Raw genomic sequence first — 27,365 nt, 5'->3', positions numbered from 1 at the left:
AAGTTTAAATCATATTTTCGACTTCTTCATTTGATTCGCGTTAATCTATTTCTAATTTATTTCATAAGTCAAGAGGTTTTCATTAGAAAGTTTATTTCTCTATGCTAGAGCTTGCGGTATATATGCCAAAGCGAGGGGTGAAGATATAAAGGGTCGTTTGCATTTCATTCGAAAATTAGTTAGAGATAAAAGGGAAAAGGGTAAAAACTCTCTTTGGCAAATTCGCCTCGTTTTAGGATAATTATGTATGCATGAGACGGAGAAGATCGAGATTAAATTAACGGAAAGGAGAGATCCAAACTGCGGATACGATCATTTTCTCTCCTATAATTTCTTCGGATACAGAAGTCTGCTCTTTCTCGAGAGATATTACGTCGAGCGTATAAAGAAGATAAATAACAATGGAGGAAGAGTACAAAACGCATCGGGGAAGAGGTAAAACTTCATATATTTTATCGCGTTTCTCTCTCTCTCTCTCTCTCCCCTCTGAAAGATTCTTTTTCAATCTTCTTTGTTCCGTACACGCGCGCGAAAGTACGTTCCTACTAAATTATGAAATTCCGTGGTAAAGGCATAGCGCGAGTAAAGATTTATAAAGAATGAAAGAATAGTTCCGATTATATCGTCTTATAAAAGAAATTATTCGTCATTTTATTATATATAAATATGATACGCATATTCGTAAAGACAGATCTCTAATGATTATTTTTTCAAAAAGTCCTCCACGTGTAAAATACATACAAGCAGAAAATAGTAAAACTTAATAAATAAATATATTTGTAATATATATTAAAACGATAAAATATATTATATTCGGACGATAAAAAAATGTCGAAACAATTGCAGAAGAGGATAACGATGAAAATGTTAGAAAGAGCGATATTCCTAGGAACTTGAAAATGGAAGCAACGCATTCGCGAACGGATTCCCCTGCACGATCCGAAACTCACGAGAACGAGGATAACGAGGGTGAGACGATAGAATTCTGACGACGAGTTAGAAAAATTATTTAACGAATCGTGTTCGACAAGACGTAACGAAGCATTTTCTTTGAATTCAATTTATGTTGATATAAAAATACGATAATACATAAATTCTTTTTCGACCCTTTAATATTCCTTTATATTTTTCAGAATATGAAACCGCTATTTTCACTCTGGCTACCTTCGCGGCAGTTTTTGTTCTTTATATATATATCGTCTATAGCCTTAGTAGTCCACCATTAATATTACGCCAATGCTCTTATTCTTTCGATCGCCTAGAATAAATCATTTTCAACGATTTAAGACTTTTTATAAATAAATAAATATATATATATATATATATATATATATATATATATATATATTGATTGATTGTATTTCGGGCATTCGGTTAATCCTTTATTATCCAAACAAATAGAGATGAAAGATAATATGCAACGATCATATTTTCAAAGAACGGTCAGCTTTAAGCTTGTGCAATGTCCCGCCAGAAATACTGGATGGCTATGAGATTTAAAGCTACGCGCGTTCGTGGACCTTCCTCTACGATGAAACTTCTCTAATCCGACGTCGGCAAACGCAATAATGCGGTTGGTAAACTTGCACCAACTGCCACATCCTCCTTCTGTCCTTTCCTATAGAGTGTTTCGTTATTCTTTCATCTCATTTAATGGAAAGTTGTTCTACGTGCTCGCGGGAAAAGACGGTTTAATTTGCAACTTCCATCCTTAAAAAGATTTGTCATGTACGTGCAAGGAAGAACACTGTTTAAGCGGAAAGTACATTTTTTCAAAGCCCAGAACTCGTTTTCTTCGCCTCCTTCATATTTCCAACTTTGTTTCTTCGAAGTGGTGCATCATATTTCGAGTCAATGCGAATCTCTCCCTACCTCTCTCCCTTTTCATCTTCTTAAAGCAAGATAAGCGAGTAAGCTTAGCTATACTTTTTCATAGGTCGGGAGAGAAAAAGAAGAAGAGGGAGGGAGAGAGAGAGAGAGAGAGAGAGAGAGAGAGAGTGAGTGGTATAATTCATACGTAGTTAACATTTGAGACTTGTTATGCTTGGCGTAAAAGTGAACAAATAAAGTTGAAAAGGAAAGCTTCTTTATAAGTATTTACACGTAATACCCTTCTTCGAAATCATCGTACCTTTTTTATTAAGATAAAGCGATGTTTTACCTCGCGATACGTATCGTAGCATATATATATATATATATATATATATGAATATATATAGAAAAAAGAACTAAATCCTGTTTACGTACGAGGGAACGAAATATACGGATTTGAAACTCTGAATATTTTTTGGCCTGGCTCGATTTCAGTGAGATTGAGAACGATAAAATTCTCGGGCGATCTTTTTTCCTTTGCTCAGCATATACACAGGTATATACCTTCTGCGGAAAAATTGCTACGTGACAAAAATCCTGCCAGTCACGAATTTCTCATAAATGCGTTTCTGAATTTGATCTCTCTCTCTCTCTCTCTCTCTCTCTCTCCCTCCCCCTCTCTCTGAAGAGAGAGAAAATTAATTAAGCGCTCAATGAAATCGGTTCGAATCACTTTTTACATCCGTACTACTTTTATCTTCCTTAGCTTTTTTCCTTGCATCCATGCTCTCTTCGTTCAGCTTCCATGTCATTCAAGACAAAGATACCCGCACAAAGGATCTTCGTCGAATCGTTCAGCGATTTTTCTCGACGTTAACGGCCAACTTTTGTCAAAGAAACATAGAATAGGGGTTTTTAATAGAGCAAAGGCCATTGTCCTTCACTGTGACGAATATTTCCTTCTCCTTTCGCGACCTCCGAAAGATGAAAGGAAAAATGATGAAAAGGCTGATGCGCTGATTAGAAACTTTCATCAGGGTAAGATCAAAGTTTGAAAAGTTTAAAAAGGAGTAGAACGTAGGAAATATTTCCAAGACAAATATATTCGAATAATTGTATTAAAATAGTCAATTTATTCTTTAATCGTGTTCGATAAAACGAGAGTATACGAATAATGATCACGCGTTTGCGTGTTCACCCTTGGCTGATTCTCTCGTACGTCACGACCCTTCTAAGCGGGGCGACGAACGATGTTACACGAATCGAAATTACCACCGCCGTGCACATCTCGGCGATTAGGTTAAATTTCAATTTCTGTTAGGGTGCTGCTCGGTATCCGAGACTATTGGATTTTCCAAGCTCTTTAGGAAATCTCTTCAATCTGACAGGACACGAAACGGTGATTAGAAATGTATAGAATCGAATTCATCGATGTTCGTCGTTCCTTGAATATTCGCTTCGATGTGAAATCCGCGAAGATGATATGTCAAAAAAAGTAATACCTCCCCCCCTACACCCTTTCTCTCTCTTTCTCTCTCACTCATCAAATTTCAATCGCATACGGTGCAAATGACAGCTCCATTTTCGTCAGTCGGCGAGCTTTCGTTCTGTCTGTCTGTCGTTAATAAATAAACTTAATCAAGTATATTCATAACATATAGGAAAATTTAAGCACGAAATCATTATATTCGATTTGCGCCATTAAAAGTATTTAACTCGTACAAATGAATTCTCGAAATAGTTTATGAGGTGGAAGATTAGCGTTTGAATCGTATACGTCTAAAAAGGTAACATTCGCTAACTTTATCCCGAAATATACTAAATAGATGGCAATTAGCGATGTAAGTAGAGTTACCACAAGCTGATCAGACGTTGGTACACGTTGGTTAACTTTATGGTTAAAATATAGAATCACTCCATTTCCTCCCCTAGCTATCCTTACTAATCTCTTTTCTCTATCATATAAACCGCTTTTCTCTATCATATGTTCATATTTAGAGAGATTTCTTTTTTCTTTTCCTTTTTTTCTTTTCTTTTCTTTTTTCTTTGAGGACACTTAACCATGAACATCCCTTAATCGGTCTCTACTTAGTGGGTTTTCTCAAAGGATCCCTAATCTCGAAAAATTTTCTATAGACCAGTAATTTCTCCGTAAGCTCGCGGCATCGTAAATTCCCTTTTGATTTATTACTTTTTCAAAGACCTCCCTATCTTTTCTCACGAATTTCTTCGAGCACCATCATTCACTTCAATCGCATAGAAAGCTCGTATCGTACCATGCTACCTCATCCGATCGAGCTTTGATATCGACGATCAAATTTTTATCCATATAAATCAAAACCATCGTCGATATCGCTATTTTTTTTCCAAATAATAAGGATCATATAATATGTATAAATTAGCAGAAATATTGTCAAAGCAAACGTGAAGCGTGAAATTTAAAATTACGACGACCCGTAGTAGCATTTACGTTGGTCGACGTTATAAGCATTCCTTCACGATCGATTATCGAATTATCGAGCTTTTCCGGTGAACTGAAAAAAAAAAAAAAAAAACCTATTTTCACGCATAAAGTTCGTACATTTTATTATCGCGTTTATTCGTTTTTGCAAAGACATACCAAGTATTATTTTAGAAGCGAAAGGGTACAATCGTTTAACGTTTCGTTACGATCATACTAATGAAATTTCATTTCATTAATAATATCAACACAATAATCACGGATATTCTGAAACGTGGATTTAATTAACGTTTATCCAATCGATTTTCGCATTATTCATTTTATTTATTGGACATGAAGAATCTCGCATCACGATTCGATGTTATTATTTACTATATGCTTTAAATAAAAGCAGAATTACTGTCGTATGTTTAAAACTAGAAGAAAAGAAAAACAAATTTATATTCAATTCGTATTTAATCAAATATCGTTGTATATTTTGCGAAACGTAATTTTTTTTATATCCTTGTTTATGTAACAATCAATTATTAAACATTAACGACATTCGCCGCATATACTAATCTATATATATATATATATATATTTTTTTTTTTTTTTTTAATGAGGACACACATAACGTCCGCGTCATATAATAAAATGATAAAGCGGAAATGTACGAAGCAAGAAGAGTGAAATAGTCGATGAAGAGAAGGGAAGAGGAATAAAGGGAGGAGAGGGTTGAAGAAGAGATAGTAAAAGAGAGATGACGTCTGAAAGAGATCCTTTTTTCTGAAGGAGGCTGATGCGTTCGAGATATCATTGTCGTAGGATCTCTTCGAGTGACATTTCTCGGAAGCTCTCCATTTATTTCTCAATCATTGAAATTTGCATTCAACGTTTGTCACGACTCTAGTCACATTTAACTGCCGATCACGTTTTCTTTTCTTTTTCTTTTTATTTTTTTTTTCTTTTTTTTTCTTCTTCCCCTTTTTCATCATCTCCAAACGATACGTACGCTTAAACGTTCGATTAACGCTCGACTCTAAATCAAATTTTCATTTGAAACGTATAACGCAGATTGTTTAACTAAGTTTCCTACGGACAATGTCGAATCAGAAAAATCCACAAAAATTAACCGGAACCGCGATACCGTGCGAGAGCACGATTACAAAAAGCTTGCGTTGATTAGCAAACAAAGAAGGTGATTGCAATTAGTCGTTGGTAGCGACGTCATCGTAAGAGTATCGATTCGTTTAAACAACTTTCGTAAAGTTATCCACGGAGAAACGAAGCGTAGGATCCTTGAAAAATATTTCATTTCCAATGCGTTCGTATTTTCAAAATAATCATTTTTTAAATAATTATCGACGTCGATAATTATATGTACCAAATTCACTCGTATCTCTAACTTTTATTCCCTTCAACGAGTTCCACATTATGCGAATATCATATTATACGGAAAAAGTAGTTACGTGCTGGTACCATGATTCTCGAAAGTAACGAGTTTCCTACGAATTTTGATGCAGAATTAAATATAAACTCGTTGTAATTCCTCCGTCCGTTGTGTTTGTTATTTTTGTTACATTATACGAATTGTTGGAATGAGCCTCTGCCCGGAGATCTCTTCGCAAAAATAAATCTAAAAAAATATTATTAAAAGATATGACGAAAGTATGTCTACTGGTTCAAAAGTTTCCTCATAAACGTAAATGCGTTATGACTAATTATTTATTAATACGAGGCTTGGTTGGAATCATCGCGACGCAGATATTCCTTTAAAGAGAAAGAAAAAAAAGAAAAAGTTGACGCATCGAAAAAACACATCGAAAAAGTGGGTAACACCAGTAGTTCTTTAAAACATACATACGCGGAATGGTAAATTACGCTTGCCATTTCGGTCGGTTCGTCGATGAATGGCAATGAATGGGGCGACGATATGCATTTAAAAACGATGAAAAAATAAGGTTAGAAACTAATTGTAAGCCAACCTCGAGCGATCTTTGCGAGGAAGCCCGGAGCAAACTAGACTTTTAAAGAGGAAGAAAAAAAGAGAAGCCGTCGCGTCGCTCGTTTGATGCATCGTCGTCGCACGATTCACGATTACAAACTCAGACATGACAGTTTCCCTCGAAACGGGCATCGTCGTTGAGAGACATTGAGAGAAACGATGACAATGACCAAGCAAAGAATTCTCAGTAGGCAAAGAAGAGGGAAAAGGAACACGCCAACAAAGTTGTACTTTTATTTCCATCGAGACATCGAGCGTCTTTGTTTTTGATTTTATATGATCCCTACGGAGCAAATTTCGAAACGGTCCAACTTCACTCGAGCCAGCTTTATTTTCTTTTTCTCTTCTCTTTCGAATTAAACTTTGATCCTGATTCGATCCTCGTATAATTTATTTCTTTCGTCCGTCTTACAATGCCTTTACGGTTTCTTGGACGTTACCTTTCAAATAAATTTAAACGCCTTATATTATTGAAAGGAGAAGAAAAGAAAAGAAAAATAGATTTGTAAATATTTGTTAGCTTTATTAATCTCCCTTGTTCAAAGAGAAGGATGCAACATGGGACAAGATCGGTACAAGAGTCTGTTATAGAGACCCGTATATGTAACTAAGTGTTGGCTACGACGTACACATAATCTTATATACCTACATACATATGTATAACGTATAATGCATAGCCATGTGGTATATACACGGAGAGAGGATGGTCTCGAAGCGGTTTGGGGGACCGAAAGCGAAACGTATCGAAGCGTTAGGTTTCTCCTCCTTCCTCCTCTTGTCCGTATTATACCGTATCAGTGCGTCGTCGTCGTCGTCGTCATCCTCCTCCTCGTCCTCGTCCTCGTCATCGTCCTCGACGTTATGTCGGCACTTGGTACTATCCCGCAAATGGCCGCCTATGCCCGGAGATTCGTGGTATCTGTCGTCGAGAGGCATCGGTGGTCACCCTTCGGCATCGTTCAATTTTCCGTAATGGGTTCTCACGTCAAATGTGCTCCCCGATAGTGTAGTATCAAATCGAACTAACCGGCCGTCCTCTTCCTCTTCATCCGTTTCAAATGTTCTCTCTCTCTCTCTCTCTCTCTCTCTCTTGGTCTCATTCTCGGTCTTATTCTCACTCCCATTTCACTCACTCTCCAACCTCGGCTCGGCCGGAAACGTCCAAGCTTGTCGAACGGCTATTCTCGATCATCGTATCCAAAGAAACGATTCCAGTAGCAGTCCTGTTACCGGAAACATTTCAACGTTTCCAACTTGACGAATTTCCGAAATGTTTCGCAAACCTAACCGATAGAATTTGACACGTCCAACCCTAATGACAGTCAATAAGACTCAAAGTCAGCAGAGAAATTCTCTGACTCTTACGATCCATCAACGAAAAGTTTTTCTTCCCATTTAATTGGACTTTTAAGAATTACCTACGAGTCTTCCATTGTTACTATCGGTGGACTAAATGGATTAATCTTTACATCTACCGAAATAGCACCGTGTAAATTTATAATATAGTTATCTCTTTAGAAATAGCTATATTACAACTTAACGAATTATCGTTAATAGTTTACGTTATAGGCCTATAACAATAATTCTTTTCTAGGCGATAATTTAGAAGATTTAATTTTACAATTGACGGACGTAGATTTCGTAGAGAATTTTCCTTCCCGGCAGGCCGACAGTTTGATAATCTAACGAAAACACTTCACTGATTGCAACTGACAGTCCCATCGGAATTTCCAGACTACTTCCTCCGATTCAGATCGAAATTGATACTCCGATAGACGAACCTTCAGGAAATGAAAAGGACATTGATATCCGCTCGTACGATCGACGCGAATCAACGAAAACTAGTACGAAGTCGTGATAGGAGTGTCGAATCTTTTTACATGTTACAACAAAAAATTCGAATTTCGATTGATGCGTAGAAAGAATCTGAACGATGAAGATACTTCTCTAGTACGTCAGATAATGAAGCATAGAAAGAGAGAGAGAGAGAGAGAGAGAGAGCGCAAAGTTCTATCAACTCTCTTCGTTAGTTTCTCATTCGAGTACGATCGCATCGAACAATTTCTCCAAAGGATACGTCTACGTTAATAACGTAGAAAACTCGAGATGATCGCTCGATCGATCTACTTTCTCACTTCAGCATGGATGCAGAAGGATAATTAATAAATTTAGCGACGACAGCGAGGAAGGAGAAACGACACTAACGAGAAGGTACATAAGTAGCATTCTGGATGGTAGAGGAGAAACGATATATCAAAAATCTGTCTTTCTCTGTAAGTGGTGGTAGTAGCGACGGCGACGGCGACGGCGACGGCAACGGCGACGGCGACGGCGACGGAGGTGATGGTGGTGATGGTGGTGGTGGTGGAAGAAGAGGAAGAGGAGGAGGAATCGGCAGTGCGGTCGAACGGCACCGCGGTGCGATAGAAGCGCGCAGACGTAGAGATTCTCTTCTGCTTAGTTGTGATGCGGTGCCGTGCGGCACGGCGCGGTGCGGTGCGCGGCTGCTCCATTCTTTGGGTCAGGAGGATGAATGAGAGGGAGAGAACGCTTGCGAAGGACGCTCGGGGGATGTCAGCGGGTTTCACCCCAGCCAATGCTGCGGACTACTACCGCCCCCCTCGTGGCTAAAAATAGCGTTGCCGCTGACGTCATCGATCCCTTCCTCTTTCTCTCGCTCAGCCTCTATCGGCGTCGCGCCGGATAAAAGCATCGCGACTATGAGTCGCGTAAAATCCGAGCTCGAGTCGAGGACCAGCTAAATTTTCCCTTCGAAGTTTCTCTCTCTCTCTCTCTCTCTCTCTCTCTCTCTCCCTCCCTCTCTCTTTCTCTCTAGTTGAGCAGGATACCACGATTCCGGCGATTGCCTATTGTCCTTCCTTCGGTGAGTCGTTATTCCTCGTTCCTCCTCGTTTCTCATCTGGTACGACGCTAACGAGCCACTAGTTACGAATAACCCGTTATTATTCTTCTAGAAACCAAGACGCCATGCCAACTATATTTCGATCGAAACAGAAAATGTTACCTAGATTTAGTTCCGTTTCTCTTCGATCGACTCACCGAGAAAGTACGTTCTCGGAGAACAAAGAGGAAACGTTTCGCGTTTATTTAGCTATGCCGTTTGTACCCTCGGTAAATTGCTAATCAGTGGATAAAACGTTGCCACTCGTAAAATACCTTCTTGCATTATTAACTCGCTACGGAACGCATTTTCGTCCATTCCGACCAATCATTCTTTTTCATAAACCCGTCACATAGAAATATTCCCTTGGAGAGTATTTTCAATTTTGACTAGGAGCAAATGAAAATTTTTTTTTCATTTTCGAAAGATCCTTCTCGGAATAATAATGACTCTCGATTCTCTTCTACGGAAGTAAATCCGTAGGCCGTACGATACGGAACATATCGATCGATATTACACATTGCATCGAGTTCTCGACCGTAATTATTGACTATCTCTCTAAGTACTTGGACTTTACGACTACACGCTTTCGAGTTTAGAGTTCTGGACTGGTATATCTGCACGTAGTACAGGTTTACGGATACCATGACCGAAGTAATCACCAGTACGAAAGTCGAATGTTTCGTTCGTATGTCCAAGTTTAAATATCATTTGAAAAGATTTAATAGTAGGGTTTAATGCCGTTTCGAGATTCGAAGTATCCTTCTGATGGCCATTTAACTTTCATAATCTTGTCCGAACGTAGCTTCTCGCGAATTTAACTGCTTTTCTATATTCAGATTGGTTTTTAATGTACTTCAAGTTTCAATCCGGCGTTGTACCTTTTCATGCTTTATCCCAATATATATATACGCCTATCGAAAATTTTACATTTGTTTCGAGAGAAAAAGAAATGAGAAAACAATTTTTTGCACAAATATTATTGGGCCACATCAACGAAACCCCATATAAATTCTATTATAGTAAAATATAAAGTTAATACTAAAATACCATATAAAATATATAGGAGGCAAAGCGACTGAGAATGCTCGAAAGCATTAAGCTGCAAAATGTTTCGATGGAATGTTTAATACAGTGCGTTGACTGCATCGTGTTCGCGAGAGGAATCGATTTTAACCGAGTGAATTTGTTGCGCTTCGATAAGCATTTAGAAAAATTGAAATAATTTTCAAAATATTCTCAACTATGAAATTCTCTAAATAGCTTAACATATAACATTAACGTACGTAATATTATATAGACAAGACAACAAAATAAATTAATACGATAAATATTAATTGTCATTATTAAAAATAATATACTTTTACTTCGTAATGACGGTTTTTCTGTGGCTGTCTTGGGTCTCTCTCCCTCTCTCTCTCTCTCTCTCTCTCTCTCTCTCTCTCTCTCTCTCTCTCGCTGCTTAACGTCGAATAAATAAATATAAGCAGTTGAAAAAATATCCGCTTCGGTAAAGGCGAAAGGAAAAATTGCTTACGAGAAAAGTAAAAAAAGAAAAGGTATAAGAGTAGGCGCGAGGCAACAGCGGTCGGGGTACGCTACTTTCTGAAAGATAACGAGTCGCGTACCACCGTGGAGGGCAACGTCGTTAAAACTTTGCCACTCGTTGGCGAAAAACGAGCAAACTGAATATATGTAGTTACCTATTTATGTGTATGTATATTTAAATAACCTTTCCAGACGTCGCGGCAACTCTTCGTGTTTCTTTCGCGAGGTCGGTTTTCTAAGAAAATGGTTATTTCTTGAAAAATATTTTCATGTTCTGCAGCCTGCCATCAAAGTCAAACGATCGTAGTCATTCAAGTGCAATATTCGAATGCGTTAGCTTCTACGATTTATTTTTTATCTTATATCTTTGAACGTATTCCAATCGTCGTTTTGTATAAAAAGAATTTTAGCAACCTCCTATGTGTACCTACATAGAGAAAAATCGATTCGGTATGCAAAGTAGTGGGCCGCGAGTAACTGATAAGAAATATAACGGTACAGAGAACGTGGAGAGATTAAGGGCTCAAAGGGTAGGGAACAATAGGGAAATGGTTTGATAACCGTTTGTCCGTTGGTAAGCTAATCCTTGGAGAACATTGTGCATCTCAACGTGGGAGCACGCATACGTAATTTGGTATTAAAGGGTATCGCCGTAACATCGGACGAATAACAATCCTGCATAATATAATCGATATCATCTTATTTTTCTTATCTCTCGAGCGAATAGGGCATTTGGCATATGACATTCGTTCTTCGACATCTTTTGTACGACTCTTTTTATATCGAATTCGAGCATATTCGAGGGAATTAATATCATAGGATCGATTTTATTCGATTCGATTCGATCGTTTGAGGATCGTCCAAGGGAAGAAAGTCGGCACTATCGGCGCTCGAAATGAAAACGCGAATGGTCGGTTATGAGAGACGCGAAATCGTTTCGAAAATGGTAAGAAGAAAGTTTCACGGACCGAGGATAAAAGTGGCAGAGGATTTCAATCGGAAATGGACTTGCAACGAACCGAATAAAGAAGAAAGGAGAGAGAATCGTACGCTGGCCGACGGCACAATTTTAAACTTTCTCGTTTTCTTCCTTTGGTTTATGCTTCTTTCGGATAAAGAGGAAGCGTGCTGAAAATTTTCGACGACGGAATTCGACGAGAAACCCTGTTAAAGGTTTGACACCCAGAATACCGATTCCGTCGAGTACGTTAAGAGCATTTGGCTACGTTCCAACGTAATAGCATCGATACTTATTCTAATATAGAAAAGACGTTTCGACAAATTCTTCATTTCATTCATCTTCACCTGAATCTTATAGTTTAACAAGTATCTATTAAAAAATATCTATAAAAAAAAACGAAAAAGAAATACGGGGTAACACCGTGGCACGATACAACGTGCATTGCATCGTTGTATCGATTTGTTCGCGAGAGAATTGATAATAAGCAATCCGTATAGTGGTAAGCAAAGACGATATGATAAAGATTAGGGTACGCGTGAGTCGGAGAGGAGCGATCAAAGTTGGATCAAAGGGGTTGTTGGTTCGCTCCCTGGCTTCGTTCGCTGGCTTCCCTCGCTGGCTCCGCTCGTTGGCTTCGCGTACGTACTTACTACCTATACCTACGTATCTGGCATAGAGCCAATGCAGATTTTCCGTCCTAGCGTAATTCCCATTGCAGTAGCCCACCGGTAGCACGGCGATGGTGCGACGTTAACTCGGCCATTTCCTTCTAAAAGGTGAAAAGAGTGGTGCGCTCATAAAGAAGTGAACCTTGTTCCTTCTCGACTGCTTTTTCTCGCCAAAAGAAAATCTACTTCTAAATCGATAAATCTACCAGATGCATTTTTAACGCCATCGCACTACCCACCCGTTATTATTAATAATAATTTTACTCAAAAGGAACATTGCTTTCATTATTATTCCATCAAGCTCTATGAGAAATATAGTTCCCTTTAATCGATCGAATCGAACGAACGAACGAACGAACGAACGAATGAACGAACGAACAATTTTTCTGATTCAAGTCGAGAACCAACGCGAAAACGATTTACCTTTTTTCTCTTCTTACACGCAAAACGCAAACCAGACACGAGAAATACATTGGTTATTCTCTCGGGTATATCGATCCGTACTGTACTATATGTACTTACTTACTTATACCTCATTAGAAAAATCAAAATATTCCCTTATGGAAAATTACACACGGGTATATCTGTTCGGTGTCATTAGGAAAATTGAACGATCGCAGTCGTACGATCCTTCTCGTCGTAAACGCTCGTCGCCGACGAGGAAATTAATCGCAAATTAATCGTATCTGGCACGGTATCGGCTTTCCTCCATTTTCTATTTTCCTCGAACCTTTCAAACGAGTTAGACGAATCGCGATCAGTGAAAAGCGGCACCTCTAGGCGATGGAAATTAATCTAATCTTTTCGTTCCATCTTCTTCTTCTTCTTCTTCTTCTTCTTCTTCTTCTTCTTCTTAGTTCTTCGTTCTTCTTCGTTCTTCTTCGTTCTATCGAATGGTTCAAGATATACAATCGCATCGAGGATCACCTTCGAATTTTAATTTATTTTTAGCCTCCGCTAGCAAGCCTTCTGGCTTTTCTTCGACTTCCCAACCGACATCCGATTCTCTTACCAATTTCCTTCCACTTGACTGTGAGTGGATTAAACCAAGGTTACCTCGGCGTTGCGATTATTTCGATACTTCTCTACTAGAGTAGAACGAATCGTAAATAAATTTTTCTTCAGTTCTCGTCAACTCGGACAATGTCGAAAATAGTCAACGAAATCTTTAAGTACAATTATTGATTCTTTTATTCTACAAACCATCGTCGTTACCGATGCCGCCGCCGCCGCCGCCGCTTCTCTCTCCCCGTTAAATTTATTATCACATTTATTCGTCCTTGACACTTTCTTATCGCAAATCGATACAGTTTCATATATCCACTTTTAAGGATTCGTTTGCGTTAGAAAAAATTTTATCCAAATAACCAAGCCATCCATCCATTCTCGCTGTCTTAAAAATATCCCTTCGGTAAAGGCTCAAAAGAAATTGTATTAGTCCTGTCGTTGATCGATCACAACCGAACGGACCATTTCTAACAATGGCAATAGATCCGTCCGTGTACAATGAACTTTTCGATAGATCGGTTATCCTAAACCGGGACCAATGTATAAAGCATGTATTTCGTCGAATCTGGAATTGAAATTTTATTCCGCTACTCCATCGAATTTCACCGTATTTCTTTGCTATTCGGATATCCCCGGTCGTAATGAAGTCTCAATCGATTTAACCTTATCTAAATGGATGCCTACCCGAAGAATGACTTGAATTATTCTCCTTTTTCAAATCTTTTCCCCGACACTGTGATTATCAATTCTACACTTTTCTCTCACGTCGTCTCTTGAAAATAATCTCTTCGACAAAAGGATATCCGTTTTTATAGTTTCCTCTTTCCCTCGCACCCTCCCCCCTCCCTTCTCTTTCTCTCTCTCTCTCTCTCTCTCTCGCAGCAATAAACGAAACCGATAAATTCGTATAGAAGGGTAACCGTATCTTGCTTTTCCGTTTCATTGCATTGTGATCGAGCCGTGACCCGTACAACGATCGCACGCTCGATATACCACAATATCGCGGTATTGTCATTACATGTCGATATTTTTTTCTCTTGTAAAAAAAAAAGAAGAGAAAAAAGAGGGGAAGAAGAAAAAATTTTATCGTAATCTAGTGCAACGTTTCGCAGAAAAAAAAATGGCTTATCCTATGTTCGAAAGTAAATGCAAAAGCCCGTGGCTGCTTTAATAACGATGAATAATTATTTTAATAACTCAAATTTCCTTTTGGATTAATTAAAAATTCTGTTAGAAAATTTTATATCATTCTATTCGTTATTATTATATATGTCGGGTAATCGCATTTAATTAAATTAAAACGTCTAATGGAAATTAATCTTAGAAAGTCATATATCAATGTGGAAACGAAGATATTCGAGAATAGATAATGAAATATGCTTGCAAGGTGCACCCCAAAATTGAAACGTTGCTCGTATTATAATAATTCGATGCATCTAGGTGCAATGTCGCATGGAATATGATATATCTAAGTATGTACTACGTTATGCGACGATGCATTATCCTCGCCATATATTTTCATTACCGATACACGAATCTCGTTGGTTTGTTATTTTAGTTTTGACATTTTTCTCTGTTCTCATTTCAGCTAAGTTGGACGGTGTGAAAACTTATATGCGAATGAGACGGGTGCCGAATCATCTGCAACAGAAAGTGATCAAATGGTTCGATTATCTCTGGTTGACGCAAAAATGTTCCGACGAGGAGAAGGCCATTAGCTGTCTTCCCGGTGAGTCATGTTTCTTTTACATTTTCTTTAACTAAATCATTAGTTTATACATTTCGTTCATTAAATCCCTCTATTGACAAATATCTCGCACGAAAATACATATTATTCTTTCGCACGACTAACTCGTGCATATATCTATAGCTCATATATATAGATTCGCACGAAAGAGTTAATTTCGAGTGGCAGTCAGCTTGAATTTATTCTAGCAGAAGGGAAATATGAAAGCGTATGGGACGAGACTTTGGAACGAAATAAAATGGAACTGCTTTTATTGTTAGGTAGTAAGAAAATAATGATGTGAAATGACAGATGCTGGAAAACGTTGCTGAGAAGCGACGATTGTGTACCTCGACGAAGACTGCACCTCAAAACAAACGATCGTTGTCGATATTCAACATGACATGAGTTCTTTGTCATTCACGGCTCTCATCTATATGCGTAATATAAACAGAATTCGAGAATGCATTGCGATTGAAATAACGTGAAAAATCTCAAAAGAATTACATTTTTAATTCGACTCGATTCTAACGTAACGTCGTTATTTTTCGACAAAAATCAGAGAATTGAACATTGGAGAGATATAAATTCTTAGGATAACTTGTAAGTGAAACTAAAGGTTTACACTAGATGTCTTTTACGGATTATCGGTAAGCATTTCCCAGAGGTCGGAGTCTATTTTATCTATTTTATCACACATAAGAAACTTCGCAACTTGGAAACAACTTTAGGCTTTTGCGTTCTTAACTATAACACAGTTTTTATTTTATAAAATGCAAAACATTAGAAAATTAACATTAACAGTGATTTCGTATTTTTCATTTCATGTCAACATTAAAATGCAATATTGTTATATGAATGTCTCTAGGTAATGTGAAAAGGTAAATGAAATTCATGGTAGTAAATTATTATTTTATTGTCAAAGTTAAACGTCTTTCTCAATAATCCTCCGGTAAAAGGAAATAGCATTGAGCGGTATAGGAGACTTAACGAAGGAATAGGAGAGTAGTATTAAAGGGAATCGTTTCGTTTCAAGAACGAGCTGCATTTCTCGATGCAATAACCTTTCCATGAAATGCAGATTCTAAAGTTTCGGACGATAATACCGATATAAAGAGAAGATGTGAATGAAATATTATTACGAGATGAAAAATATTATTCTTTCAGTGCGACGAACAAAAAGATCGGGATTGATACGTTCATCTTCTTCTTTTTTCTCTCTTTTTTCTTTCTTTTTTTTCCCTTTTTTTTTTTTTTTAATCAAAAGTTTATCTTATTACGAGAAATCCCATACATTATGTTGCAGACAAGTTGAAGGCCGAAATCGCGATAAATGTACATTTGGAAACGCTGAGAAGGGTTGAAATATTTCAGAACACAGAAGCTGGTTTCCTATGCGAATTGGTGCTTAGACTGCGACCCGTTCTTTTCTCACCTGGTGACTACATTTGTCGAAAAGGTATATGGATCTGTTTACTTCAATTTTTTATCTGTCTTTCTTTTCTTCTTTTTAATTTCTATTTTCTTCCCGTACAATGCTTCCTCGTTAATACGAAAATCTGGAAAAGCGCCAGTCGATGCACCGAAAAAAGAGAGCCAAAAATGAACTCTCTCTCTCTCTCTCTCTCCCTCTCTTTCTCTCTCTCTCTCTCTCTCTCTCTCTCTCTTTCTTTTCTATTTCCTCTACCCAACTTCTTGGCAACAGCCGTAGGTATACCGCGGAAAAATGAATTCGAGGATCTCGATGTACTGCCTGCAATGTCTCTCGACCAAAGAAATACGGTTACTAAGAATAAAATGATAAGATGGAACGGACAGGAACAAAGGATGGTTTCGTATTCGAGCGTGAAGCCGTTAAAGCAAGATCCTTTCAGAGACCAAAGATTGTAGATCCGACAGACAAGACTTTCTCGTTTTCTTTCATAGATGACAACGCTGAGAGAGCAAATAATTTTGTTTCGACAAGAAGAAGATAAAAATGAAAAAAAGAAAAAGAGAAAAAAGCGTAATCGTCTTACAGTTTATTCCGTGTCTCTCTCTTTCTCTTTCTTTCTTTCTCTCATCTATCTATCTTCTCGGTTCAATGACTTGACCGAGTTATAATTATACTATAATAGAAATAACGCTCCAACTCGTATAATATATTAGATTTTCTGAGGTAATCTAAAATTGTTTCTACATTATTGTTAGCTTCATTATCGCAGCGGTGTAGTTATAGTTATTAGCAGGCAGTTTCGACTCGATGGGAAAATTAGGGAAATGGAGAATTGAGGAAGTTGACGTTTATGTTCACAGGTGAGGTAGGGAAGGAGATGTACATAGTGAACAGTGGTCGGCTCCAAGTTGTGGCCGACGACGGGAAGACGGTCCTCGCCACCCTTAAGGCGGGTTCCTACTTCGGGGAGATCAGCATTCTCAATATGGGGACTGCAGGTAAAGAGTGCGGTAAATATTCCAACCGAAGCAGGGGCCCGTGAGCTGTCCCCCTCGTTTTTCACGATCACGTTATCACGTTTCACGTTCTTACCACGTTCTATGAGAGGGCAAGCCTTCGAGCCGGTATGAGCCGATCTAAACTCGTCTACGTTCATCTACACATATTATATACTTACATTCTCTATCTATCCATATTTTATATACATCTATGGTATGTAGGTATATATATATATATATATCCATATGTGTGTATATATATACGTATGTGTGTGTGTATATATATATATATATATATATAGAGTGCTCTTTATTATATTATTCTCTTTCTTACATCGACGCCCTATTTGTCGACTTTACCTCATCGAAACGGGATCGACATTCACGCAATGACCCCGGCACCATTTGACGTCATCGCTATCGCTATCGTACAAGAGCGCACACACATCCTACGTCTTTACTTCCGCACAAGATTCTCAACGTCGATTGCTCTTTCTTCTTTCTTCTACCAAAAGCTAATTCTCTCCAAACTCTTGTTTACGACGTTCGAGAGAAATAGAGAGAAAAATCTCTCTTAAACAATGAATGATCGTTTGGCAAACTCGCGGAAAAAGAAGTTTTCTTTCTAGTCGATTTAATAGACGTCACGAATATCGTTACGTACTCAAAACTATATATATATATATATATATATGTGTGTGTGTGTTCTTTTTTCTTCCTCTTTTTTTCAAAACAAACTATGACGTAATAGCTATAATTGATTCAAAGGAAAAATACCGTATTTGCGTGAACGTCGACAAGTTTCAATTAAGATCCGTGACACGTACTTATGTATCATCATCCTTTTTAGTCTCTTTCCTTATATACTTCTTCTCGATACTCACCTATTTTCACCTTTTTCTCAATTTCGAGCGATACGACAAGAGCGAATCGAAGAGTCGACGATTACGTTGAAAATACATAATTAATAGTCGGATTGATCGTATCTTTCTTTTTCATTTTCTCTTTGTACGTTTTATCGAAATGCATAAAAATTTGTAAATTTGAGAATCGGTCGAAGAAAATTTAACTTTAGAGAAGTAACGAAAATATTTGTCTGGTCTTCTCTTCGCGTTCGAGCATCTACATTTTAACTGATTTAAATGCGCATTACATATGCGAACGAAGAAAGGATTTTCCGTTTCAAAATTTCACATACATCGGTGCATTCAAATTGTCCTCCGTTATTTTACTAGAGAATTATTACGTCGTATCGATCGATCGACATCCGTCGCTATCTCTTGGTCATTCGTATAATACCCCCTCGTGCTATAACGCTTTTGTAGTATCTAGTAGACGAAATAGCTTATACGTATATACCGTCTCTCCTAAATTTTATACACTCTCCCTAAATTATTATTCGATTTTCTTATCGATCTTCTTGTACTTATTTACTTCTGTATGATCGGTGCTGCAACGACACGCTGCAATTTTATAAACTTTTACTATCGTACGAATATCTCTGACAATACGAGAACTATTGGAAAGGCTTTGCAAATGAAATTTAAATTTGTCTAGTTCTTTAATAAAAATATATATCGCTAAATATTTTAATTTGTTAAAATGCATAAATATGCGAATGAATTAACGATAAATGAACGATCGATATTATTTGCAAATACTTTCCGCATTTTCTCATACGGATATTTTTCATTGTTTCATATTGCACATATATTGCATACTTTACTTCTTTACTCACAATCTTTTACCATTGTGTCCCAATGATTTACCATTGCTCTACAGATTATTATTGCGATTTATGGCTATGTATTGCGTACCCATTCCCTACGAATGTATAAAATATGCAAGTGAAATTTCCCTTCCGATTATCGTATACGATTTTATTACCGTAGATATTAGCTTTTATCATTTTAGCAAATTATCTAAATATTGATTCTTATAGTGATATACAAATTTATTGCATTTTATCACGCGCGCACGGGAAGGTAATCGCTTTTCGAATGAAAATCAAATTAACGTCATAGTGATATATGATACCGGCATAAAATTAACTATTAATTAATAATATTGTGTAGTTTTCATCTAAGCGAATATTTTTCCATGCGACTCAAGTATTTTCGATTTTTATCTCGCACCCTCGAAACTGTTCAAGAAAAAATTAAGGAAAACGTCTCGTAAAATTCAAATGGATCTAAATCATTCAAACTTATCAACTTTGAGCTCGTAGTTTATAGAGAGAAAAAAATTATTGGCTAATGTAATATTTTGTAGTTTGGGAAAAAGTCGATGAAAGAGACAAGATCGAGTCATTGGTTGTTCAAATATTTTTTTTGCAGCAATGTGTGCGATCAAAGTCTCCTTGTTCGAAATTAATAGTATGTTTAAATTCACTCAATTCTCACGTTTATTATACGAAGCGTTATTACGGAGAAACATGACGCGATTTCCAAATTACTAAGATGAAAGTAATGTTGTACGAAGTACGTTACATGTCGACCAACCGATAACATCCTTTGCAACAGTGAGCCACGAAAGCTTTGTGAGCGAATAAACGAGAGTCAACAATAGTTTATTTACTCGTTCGTGACATGTCTTATCGTTGTTCATAGAGATATAAAAAGATCACATTTTTAACGAGGACTAAAGAAAAAAAAAATGAGGGATTGAAAAAATCTATCGTACGCTCGCGCGCATATTAATCATTCCTATTAAATTGTCCGATATCGATGATCTCCACGCGACTCGATAATATGACCAAGAACGAATCGGCATCATGAAGAGAAGGAGAGAGAGAGAGAGAGAAAGAGAGAGAGAGAGAGAGAGAGAGAGAGACGATCGAGAAATCGATCGTAGCGAGATAAAAAAGAAAGCTTGATGCATCCTGGTAACCAATAAATGGCTACATCGACGCAGGTAATCGACGAACAGCGAGCGTGCGGTCGGTCGGCTACTCGGGTCTCTTCGTTCTCAGTAAAAAGGACATGTGGGACGTCCTCAAGGAATATCCAGCTGCCAGAGTACGACTGGAATCCATTGCGGTCAAAAGATTGGAAAAGTACAAGAGAGCGCCCCTTAAGAAGGGTGAGTCCTTTAATACATGTATTATTGGGATTAAATCGATCTCATTGATTATTTCCTCGCGTAATTTCATATACTAACGGAATAATACCGAATACGCATATGGTAGGAAATCCGTTCTCAAATATCTAATCAGAGGCAAGTAGACACGTACGAGTAATCATTGGCGCTTGAGTATTTCAACGATGTTCGCTAAACAATGACAAAGGCGAGGTTGTTCAATGAAAAGAGCTCATAGAGATGAAATGAGGCGAAGCGAGAAAAGGACGAGACCAATTTTGCTCGGGGCTTAGAACGCTTTAACGCTGCAAGGATAGACTCCTTTCAATGTGCTACGTGTTCGCTTATGGAAAGCGTATCAAAAACAAAGATATTAATTAGCAATAGGTATCTATGGTAAAGCGGACTATATATATATATATATATATATATATATATATAAAACTACGATCGAATAAACGCCCCGAGTTATTTTTTAATGATAGAGAGCAAAGATTTTGTATGCTTTAATGAAGCTTCGAAAAAGTGCGTAATCTTCTTTTGGCGTCAAAGCGAAATCATAGAGATAGTCAGTTTGACATGTTGTTCGATTCGTCATTAGATAAACGTCAAACGGTTCGTTAGCGTAAAGGGTTAACATCGAGCCAATTTCTGATTATTACGATATATCGCCAACAAAGTCGTATGAAAATTTTCAGTGGCTATGAGCAGATGCCAGAGTACGCCAGGTTTGGTGGAATCACATGCACGAGTACCACTAGAGGATATGCTGGTGTCATCGTTAGACGAAAAATTAAGAGGACAGGGTTATGCCATAGGGGCCGGAACTCGTTCGCTATTTACTCCGAGCTCGAGCCCTGTGCTGACGCGAGCTGCCGTTGGTGTTGCCAGCGTCGCTACGAGCATCGCGACAGGCCCTATTCTCCCCGGTAACAACGTAAACGTCAACGTCAACGTCAACAACGTCAACGCCAGCAGAAGTATGGACAGCCCGATGAGTGCCACCAGCAGCGGACAGAGTAGCGAGGATCCAACTGCCAGGATGCCTCGATCGGTTGCGACTCAACCCTCCACCGGAAGGCAATCCACTCATTCCGGTGAGTCAATTATTAAAGATTATCCCTTTGGGAGAAACCGACGCGACCAATTGGAAAAGAAATGTTTCCAACTCGAGTACGAGTAAAGTTTGAAAGGTGTCCCCCCTATAGTCGTTTTACCTTTACCGTAGAAGCAATAAAAATTCCCCCACCCCCGATCGAAGATAGAAAATGCGACGACTAGCCTTTTAACCTTTCGATAGCCTTTGACCTAGGTGATAATTAAAACTACTACCTTATCTCTTACGTCGGTATATTACGTCGATTAGGAAGAATCGTGTCGTTCTGTTCCCAGGTATGACGTGCAACAGCATGACGCAATTGATGAGCGAGGGCGCGACACCTCTTCTCGACACGCACGAGACTCTTTTGGCGGAGATCAAGCGACTTAAGGAGCGTCAGGTATGCTTGGAAACGGAAAACGCTACGCTGAGCGCTAAATTGAATCAACAACAGTGGGAGGTCGAGCAACGTTTGGCAGAAATCGAGCTACAAATTTGCGGAGCGAGTTCTACGTCGAGCGTCGAAGACAACAACGAACGTAATCGCGAGAGCATCATTTAACGAGAAACAAGGCCGCGAGAGCGCGGCAAAGCTAAGATGGAGCGAATACGTCGTTATCTCGAGCGTGCTGCTGACGACGTCGGCATACGTTCTTTGGGCAACGTCGAACTCGAGGGAGTAGCACGATTCAGCGACACCAAATCGATTGGCAGCCTAAGTCAGCATTTATTCGAGAGCGACGAGGACGAGAGGTACCCAATCGTTTCTTGAACGATATCTTATCATATTTTCTTCGATCTCCGTCTATTTGTTTGACAGGTATTACGGGACGTGCAATGGTTACGCGTCGCAACCAGGAAGCAAATCGAACCTGTTGCTTTGCAGCGAGTGCGACCAAAAGACCCGTACTTGCACGTACAGGCCCCAAACTCCAGGGTCTTACGTCGGTCGTTACGTCGAGGAACGTCTCGATCCTGGCGAAGAGTTTGCCTTCCTTCGCGCGGACTACAAGACCCCGGTCCGTACCAGCCCTTCGCCCAGATCCTCGCGCGATCCTCAAGAGATCTCTTCCTCGCCAAGACCGCGCGATCACGAACGACTCTTTCAGGATTCATCGTCGCCTCGATCTTTGCGCCAAGAGAAGGAGCTCTTGTCGTGCGAATATCTTGCTCGCGAGGAAACTGTCGAGGAAACGGAAAAACGTCAAAAACAGGAAGCGAAGGAGGAGGAGGAGGATGAGGAGCAGGAGGAGGAGGAGGAGGAGGAGGAAGAGGAGGACAGCCCAGTTTGCGAGCTCTGTCATGGAAACGGCCTCGTCCTCGTTCATTGCGAACACTGCGACTTTTCAACCGAAGGAGATCTCATATGTTTTCGGTGTCAAAGCGACGAAGGCTCCTCGAACGGCAACAACGGGTGTCCCCGTTGCGAGAGAAGCGCCAGGATGGCGGCTGCCGGCGTTACTTCCTCCGACGACGAGAATCATCATCCTCCCGGCAAGTACCCCGTAGACGCGGTCGTCAAGATCAAACTCAACGATCGAACGATCGACGTCGATTCGGACGATACCAACGATAGCGATCCTTCGATCGATCGTCACAGAGGTCAAATAGATCGTCTCGACACGATCGTCGAGACTAAAGGCGACACTGCCAGCGAAAACGACGACGATAACGGCGGTGCCAAGCTTAACGGAACTACGAGCCCGAGATATTTCAATTACATGATCGTCCTCTTCTTGTAAATAAACCCGAATCGCTGCGACATCCATCAATTTCTATCCGTGACGTAGAAGAAGATAAGAATGGTCGGTGATAAACTTTGACCGACCTGTCACTGTATATAAACTGCCAGGGGACACGATAGTCAAAATTGGTACTCTCTAGTGCGACGTAGAATTAATATAGTTAGCTCATAATGGTAATTAAGGTGGCAAAATAAAAAAGAATCAGAGAAGACGATAAGCGAGAAACGCCGTGCGAATGGATTGAAAAGAAGAAGATAGGAGAAAGTAAGAAATAAAGAAAGAAGATAGTCTCAGGGACGATGGCCGATCTGCCCTGATGACTTTCCTCGATAATTATCGAGGCGTTTCCGCGCGCAACCATTAGAATGGGTTTGTACAGAGATCGCGATTATACTGTCTTTCACTTATGAAGACCTTCCGTTATTTTCTATCCAAAGATAAGCGACGAAAAATCGAGGGCTCCTCGTCTCGCCGATTGCGAACTGCTTTATAAAGAAGGAAGATTACACGATACGATCGACACGAAGAACTTATACGAAACCGCGAAGTACATGCTGCCAATAATAAATCAAAAATCGAATAGCGCGCGAGGACTTACGATGTAAGATTTTTCATACCTTCGATCGACTTCTTTCTTAGCTTACGTAAAAGCAATAGACGCGAGCCCGCACACACGTACACATGGGCACAAACACGCACTCACACACCCACACACACACACACACACCCAAGCATGCACGCACGCACTCGCGTCTCTTATTTATTACGTATATACGCTTTTATCGAGTAGATCCTACGGTATAAACTTCTCGCGTCTTTCTCGCGGATTACTCGCGTATCGTCGGAACGACTAGAATAATTTAACGTTATTATCTAACGCGATCGCAGAGCGTGAGATATGATAAAAATGTCAATTCCTAAAACGCAAATCGATACGATCGAGGCAACGCGTAAACTGCCATCATTTTCACACGGTTTTAGCTAAGATTTTTGCACAAACCCATGCTAACTCATGTTCGGGACCAACTTAAATCCATCATCCAAGCGACAAAGCCACTTCCGAGTCTCCACCTTTCGTTCATAGTCGTTAGTCGCTAAATTACGCCGGTTTCTCGACATTTGCGACATCCAAACGATTCGACGTTAACCAACTTTACGAAGATAGAGGCAGTACTCGATATATCGTTTGAATCTATCGTTAAATAATAGAAAGAAAAAGATGAAGAAGAGAAGGTGGAGGAGGAGGAGGAGGAGGAGGAAGATAAAGAAGATATATATTCGCAGAACCAGGCTACCTCTATTTTCGTACGCGCGGAAAACTACGAAAGGACGCGATCATAAGCCAAAATAAAAATGACGAACGTTACGATCAGATTCGATTTCGTAAAACCGTTCGCTTCGAATACTCGCGGTGTCGCACTTCGCCTACGATAGACACCGTGAGAAAATTTCAATGATTCGATGAACTCGAGTTCATTGTCCCGACGCGAACCACATTTCAAAAAAAGAAAAAGAAGCGCAGAAATTGTGCGCGCACTTCTTCGCCTATTTCATGGGGGCTTTCGTCACGTTCTAAAGATGGCGCCCAATGGGTTAATCCCTTAGAAGGAACAAATGAAAAAAGAAACGAAAGGAAATCTATACATAAGAAGAAGAAGAAGAAGGAGAAGAAGGAGAAGAAAAAATGTCGGAGAAGGAGAAGGTGGAAGAAGTGTTTTCCAAAGGAACCAAAAGTTGAAAGAGACGATTCTCGAAAAAGAAAAAAGAAGAAAAGGGAAAAAAGTTGAAAGAAAAAAAAGAAGGGCGCAAACGACGACGAAACAACGGTACGAATGAAAGATATGGATTTTTTAAATATTTTTCAATCATCGAATTATAGAATTTATTAGAAAATGAGACTTTTTTTAACGTCCGTTTCTAAACCTCAATGTAATCGTCTCTCTCAGAGAGCGATCGCTACTCGCCGAAGGAAGAAAAGTGAAAAGAAATAGATGGAGATGACACGATCTGCACACGTACACGACAAGATTCCAAGTTCTTCCGCTGGCATAGAAGAAATTAATTGCCCTTGCTTCCTCCTCCTCTCTTCCTCCGGAATAATATTAACAATAATAATAATAATAATAATAATAATAATAATAACAATAATAATAGTAATAATAATTAATAATAATACTAATAATAATACTAATAATAATACTAATAATAATAATAATAATAATAATAATAATAATAATAATAATAATAATAATAAATAACAACACAACAACAATAATAATAATAATAGGAGGAACAATGGCGAAAAGTTGTCGTCGTCGTCGTCGTCGTTTAAGAGATCGAACATATCGGCATATCCAGTATGTCTGAACGATTTCGTCTTGGAGTGGAAGCCGACTTGAGGATCGAAAAGGGGAAAAACGTAAATGCCTCCTGAGGATGTATGCAGGGTGGCTTGCGTCGAGGGGGAGAAGGACAAAGAACTCGCTTCGCCCGCGAACAGTAGCGATCAAGTGCTCTTACTACAAGATTCTCGCGGGGGATAAAAAAAATTGTAGATCTTAAGAGAAGCAACTGGAAAACGGGTTGGATGGTAGACGAGTCGTCTAATCGTAAGATAATCGTTCTCGATTTCTATCGCATCGAACGAACGAACGAATCTACACGCACGCGTCTACTGCCTTCGTACTTTATCTCGTAATACATAAGTACTTACATATTTTCATATTAATAAGTACATACTTATGTAAATACGAGAGAAAAGATATACCACGCATGATACGCGTCGTCCATCCGCCTTTGCGCCAAGCTACCACCGAGAATATTAAGTTATACTGCCACCTTATACTTTAAGGAGAAATACAAATGAACTTCCGCGTAAATTCGTTTAGAAAATTCGTTAGATTAGAAACCGTACATCGCGACTTTTGATCCTCTCTATAAAACTTAATACGCATACCAATATACACACTCGCGTATCGCGACGAAGAAAAAGGAAAGAAAAGAAATGAGAGAAAAAAAAACAGAAGAGAGAACAAAAAAATGAAAATAAGAAATAAGAAAAAAGCGACGATACCGACGATAGAGAACAGCAAACGACTGACATCCCTTTAACATTTCCCGAAAAAAGAAAAAAGAACAAAAAAAAAACAAAAAAAAAAAGAAAAAAGATTTGTATTATTAATTGTTTCCTTCGTTATTCGCATCGATGTAATATATCATATAACTTACATAGTTACATAAATGATATACGACCATGTAAGTAATCATATTCCCTTTAAATAATAATGTTATGAAGACCCGAGAGATAAACGTCTGCGAACTTTATTTACTGCAAGTAAATGAAAGAAATAAGAGATTCGAATCAGCCTTAACGTAGACAATTATTAACTCTCTATTGAATTTATATGCGCGTGCAACGGGAGCGATTTACGTCAACGTATCGTACTTTTTAATCGTAACACTTTGAATGAAAGATCGCTGTGAACAACGACTAGCTCAGAGAAACGTGTGAAAAATTAATTCGCTCTTTATCATCGCCGTAATCAACATCTTCTCCTCGTAACATTATCGCAAAACCTTTATTACGCCCATCAGTCCGAGTTTATTGTGTAATAAGGAAAAAAAAGAAAAAAAAAAAAGAAAAAAAAAGGCAACAACACGCAGGAGGCAAAATGAATATCTTTTTCAATTTTTACACCGTTCGGCCGACACTGTGATATTTCTACATTTAATTATATCGTTAGAAACGATACTTTTTTTAATAAAAAGAATAAGAGGGAGGGGGAAGGAAGGATACGTTTCACAGTATCATCGGTAAATTTCGGATCGACGTTCAAACTTCGGAGCGTGCTGCATCCAATATAATTTATTTTGACGACCGATCGATAATTTTTCATTCATTCCGATAATTAAACATCCATTCCTGGTGGTTTTAATT

At 38.7% G+C, this 27,365-nt stretch overlaps 1 protein-coding gene across 4 annotated transcripts in view; it reads left to right on the top strand.

Annotated features, from left to right (window-relative positions):
• LOC118449038 (uncharacterized) overlaps window positions 1-27,365 on the top strand; it is a 57,790-nt gene that overhangs the window by 29,410 nt on the left and 1,015 nt on the right. The window contains exons 9-14 of one of the 4 annotated variants that reach the window (XM_085657785.1): window positions 14,936-15,076; window positions 16,380-16,532; window positions 17,369-17,518; window positions 20,420-20,587; window positions 21,283-21,681; window positions 21,977-22,436. In XM_085657785.1, coding sequence (XP_085513911.1) covers window positions 14,936-15,076; window positions 16,380-16,532; window positions 17,369-17,518; window positions 20,420-20,587; window positions 21,283-21,681; window positions 21,977-22,245 — 1,280 coding nt within the window. In that variant the 3' untranslated portion in view covers window positions 22,246-22,436. The remainder of the gene's footprint in view (window positions 1-14,935; window positions 15,077-16,379; window positions 16,533-17,368; window positions 17,519-20,419; window positions 20,588-21,282; window positions 21,682-21,976; window positions 22,437-27,365) is intronic. The other 3 variants (XM_085657784.1, XM_085657783.1, XM_085657786.1) reach the window with 3 other exon arrangements.

The sequence above is a fragment of the Vespa mandarinia genome, chromosome 6 (genome assembly GCF_050613455.1).
Source record: "Vespa mandarinia isolate Hongniang chromosome 6, ASM5061345v1, whole genome shotgun sequence".
In the NCBI taxonomy this organism is placed as follows: domain Eukaryota; kingdom Metazoa; phylum Arthropoda; class Insecta; order Hymenoptera; family Vespidae; genus Vespa; species Vespa mandarinia.
This window is presented reverse-complemented; position numbering and strand designations above follow the sequence as displayed.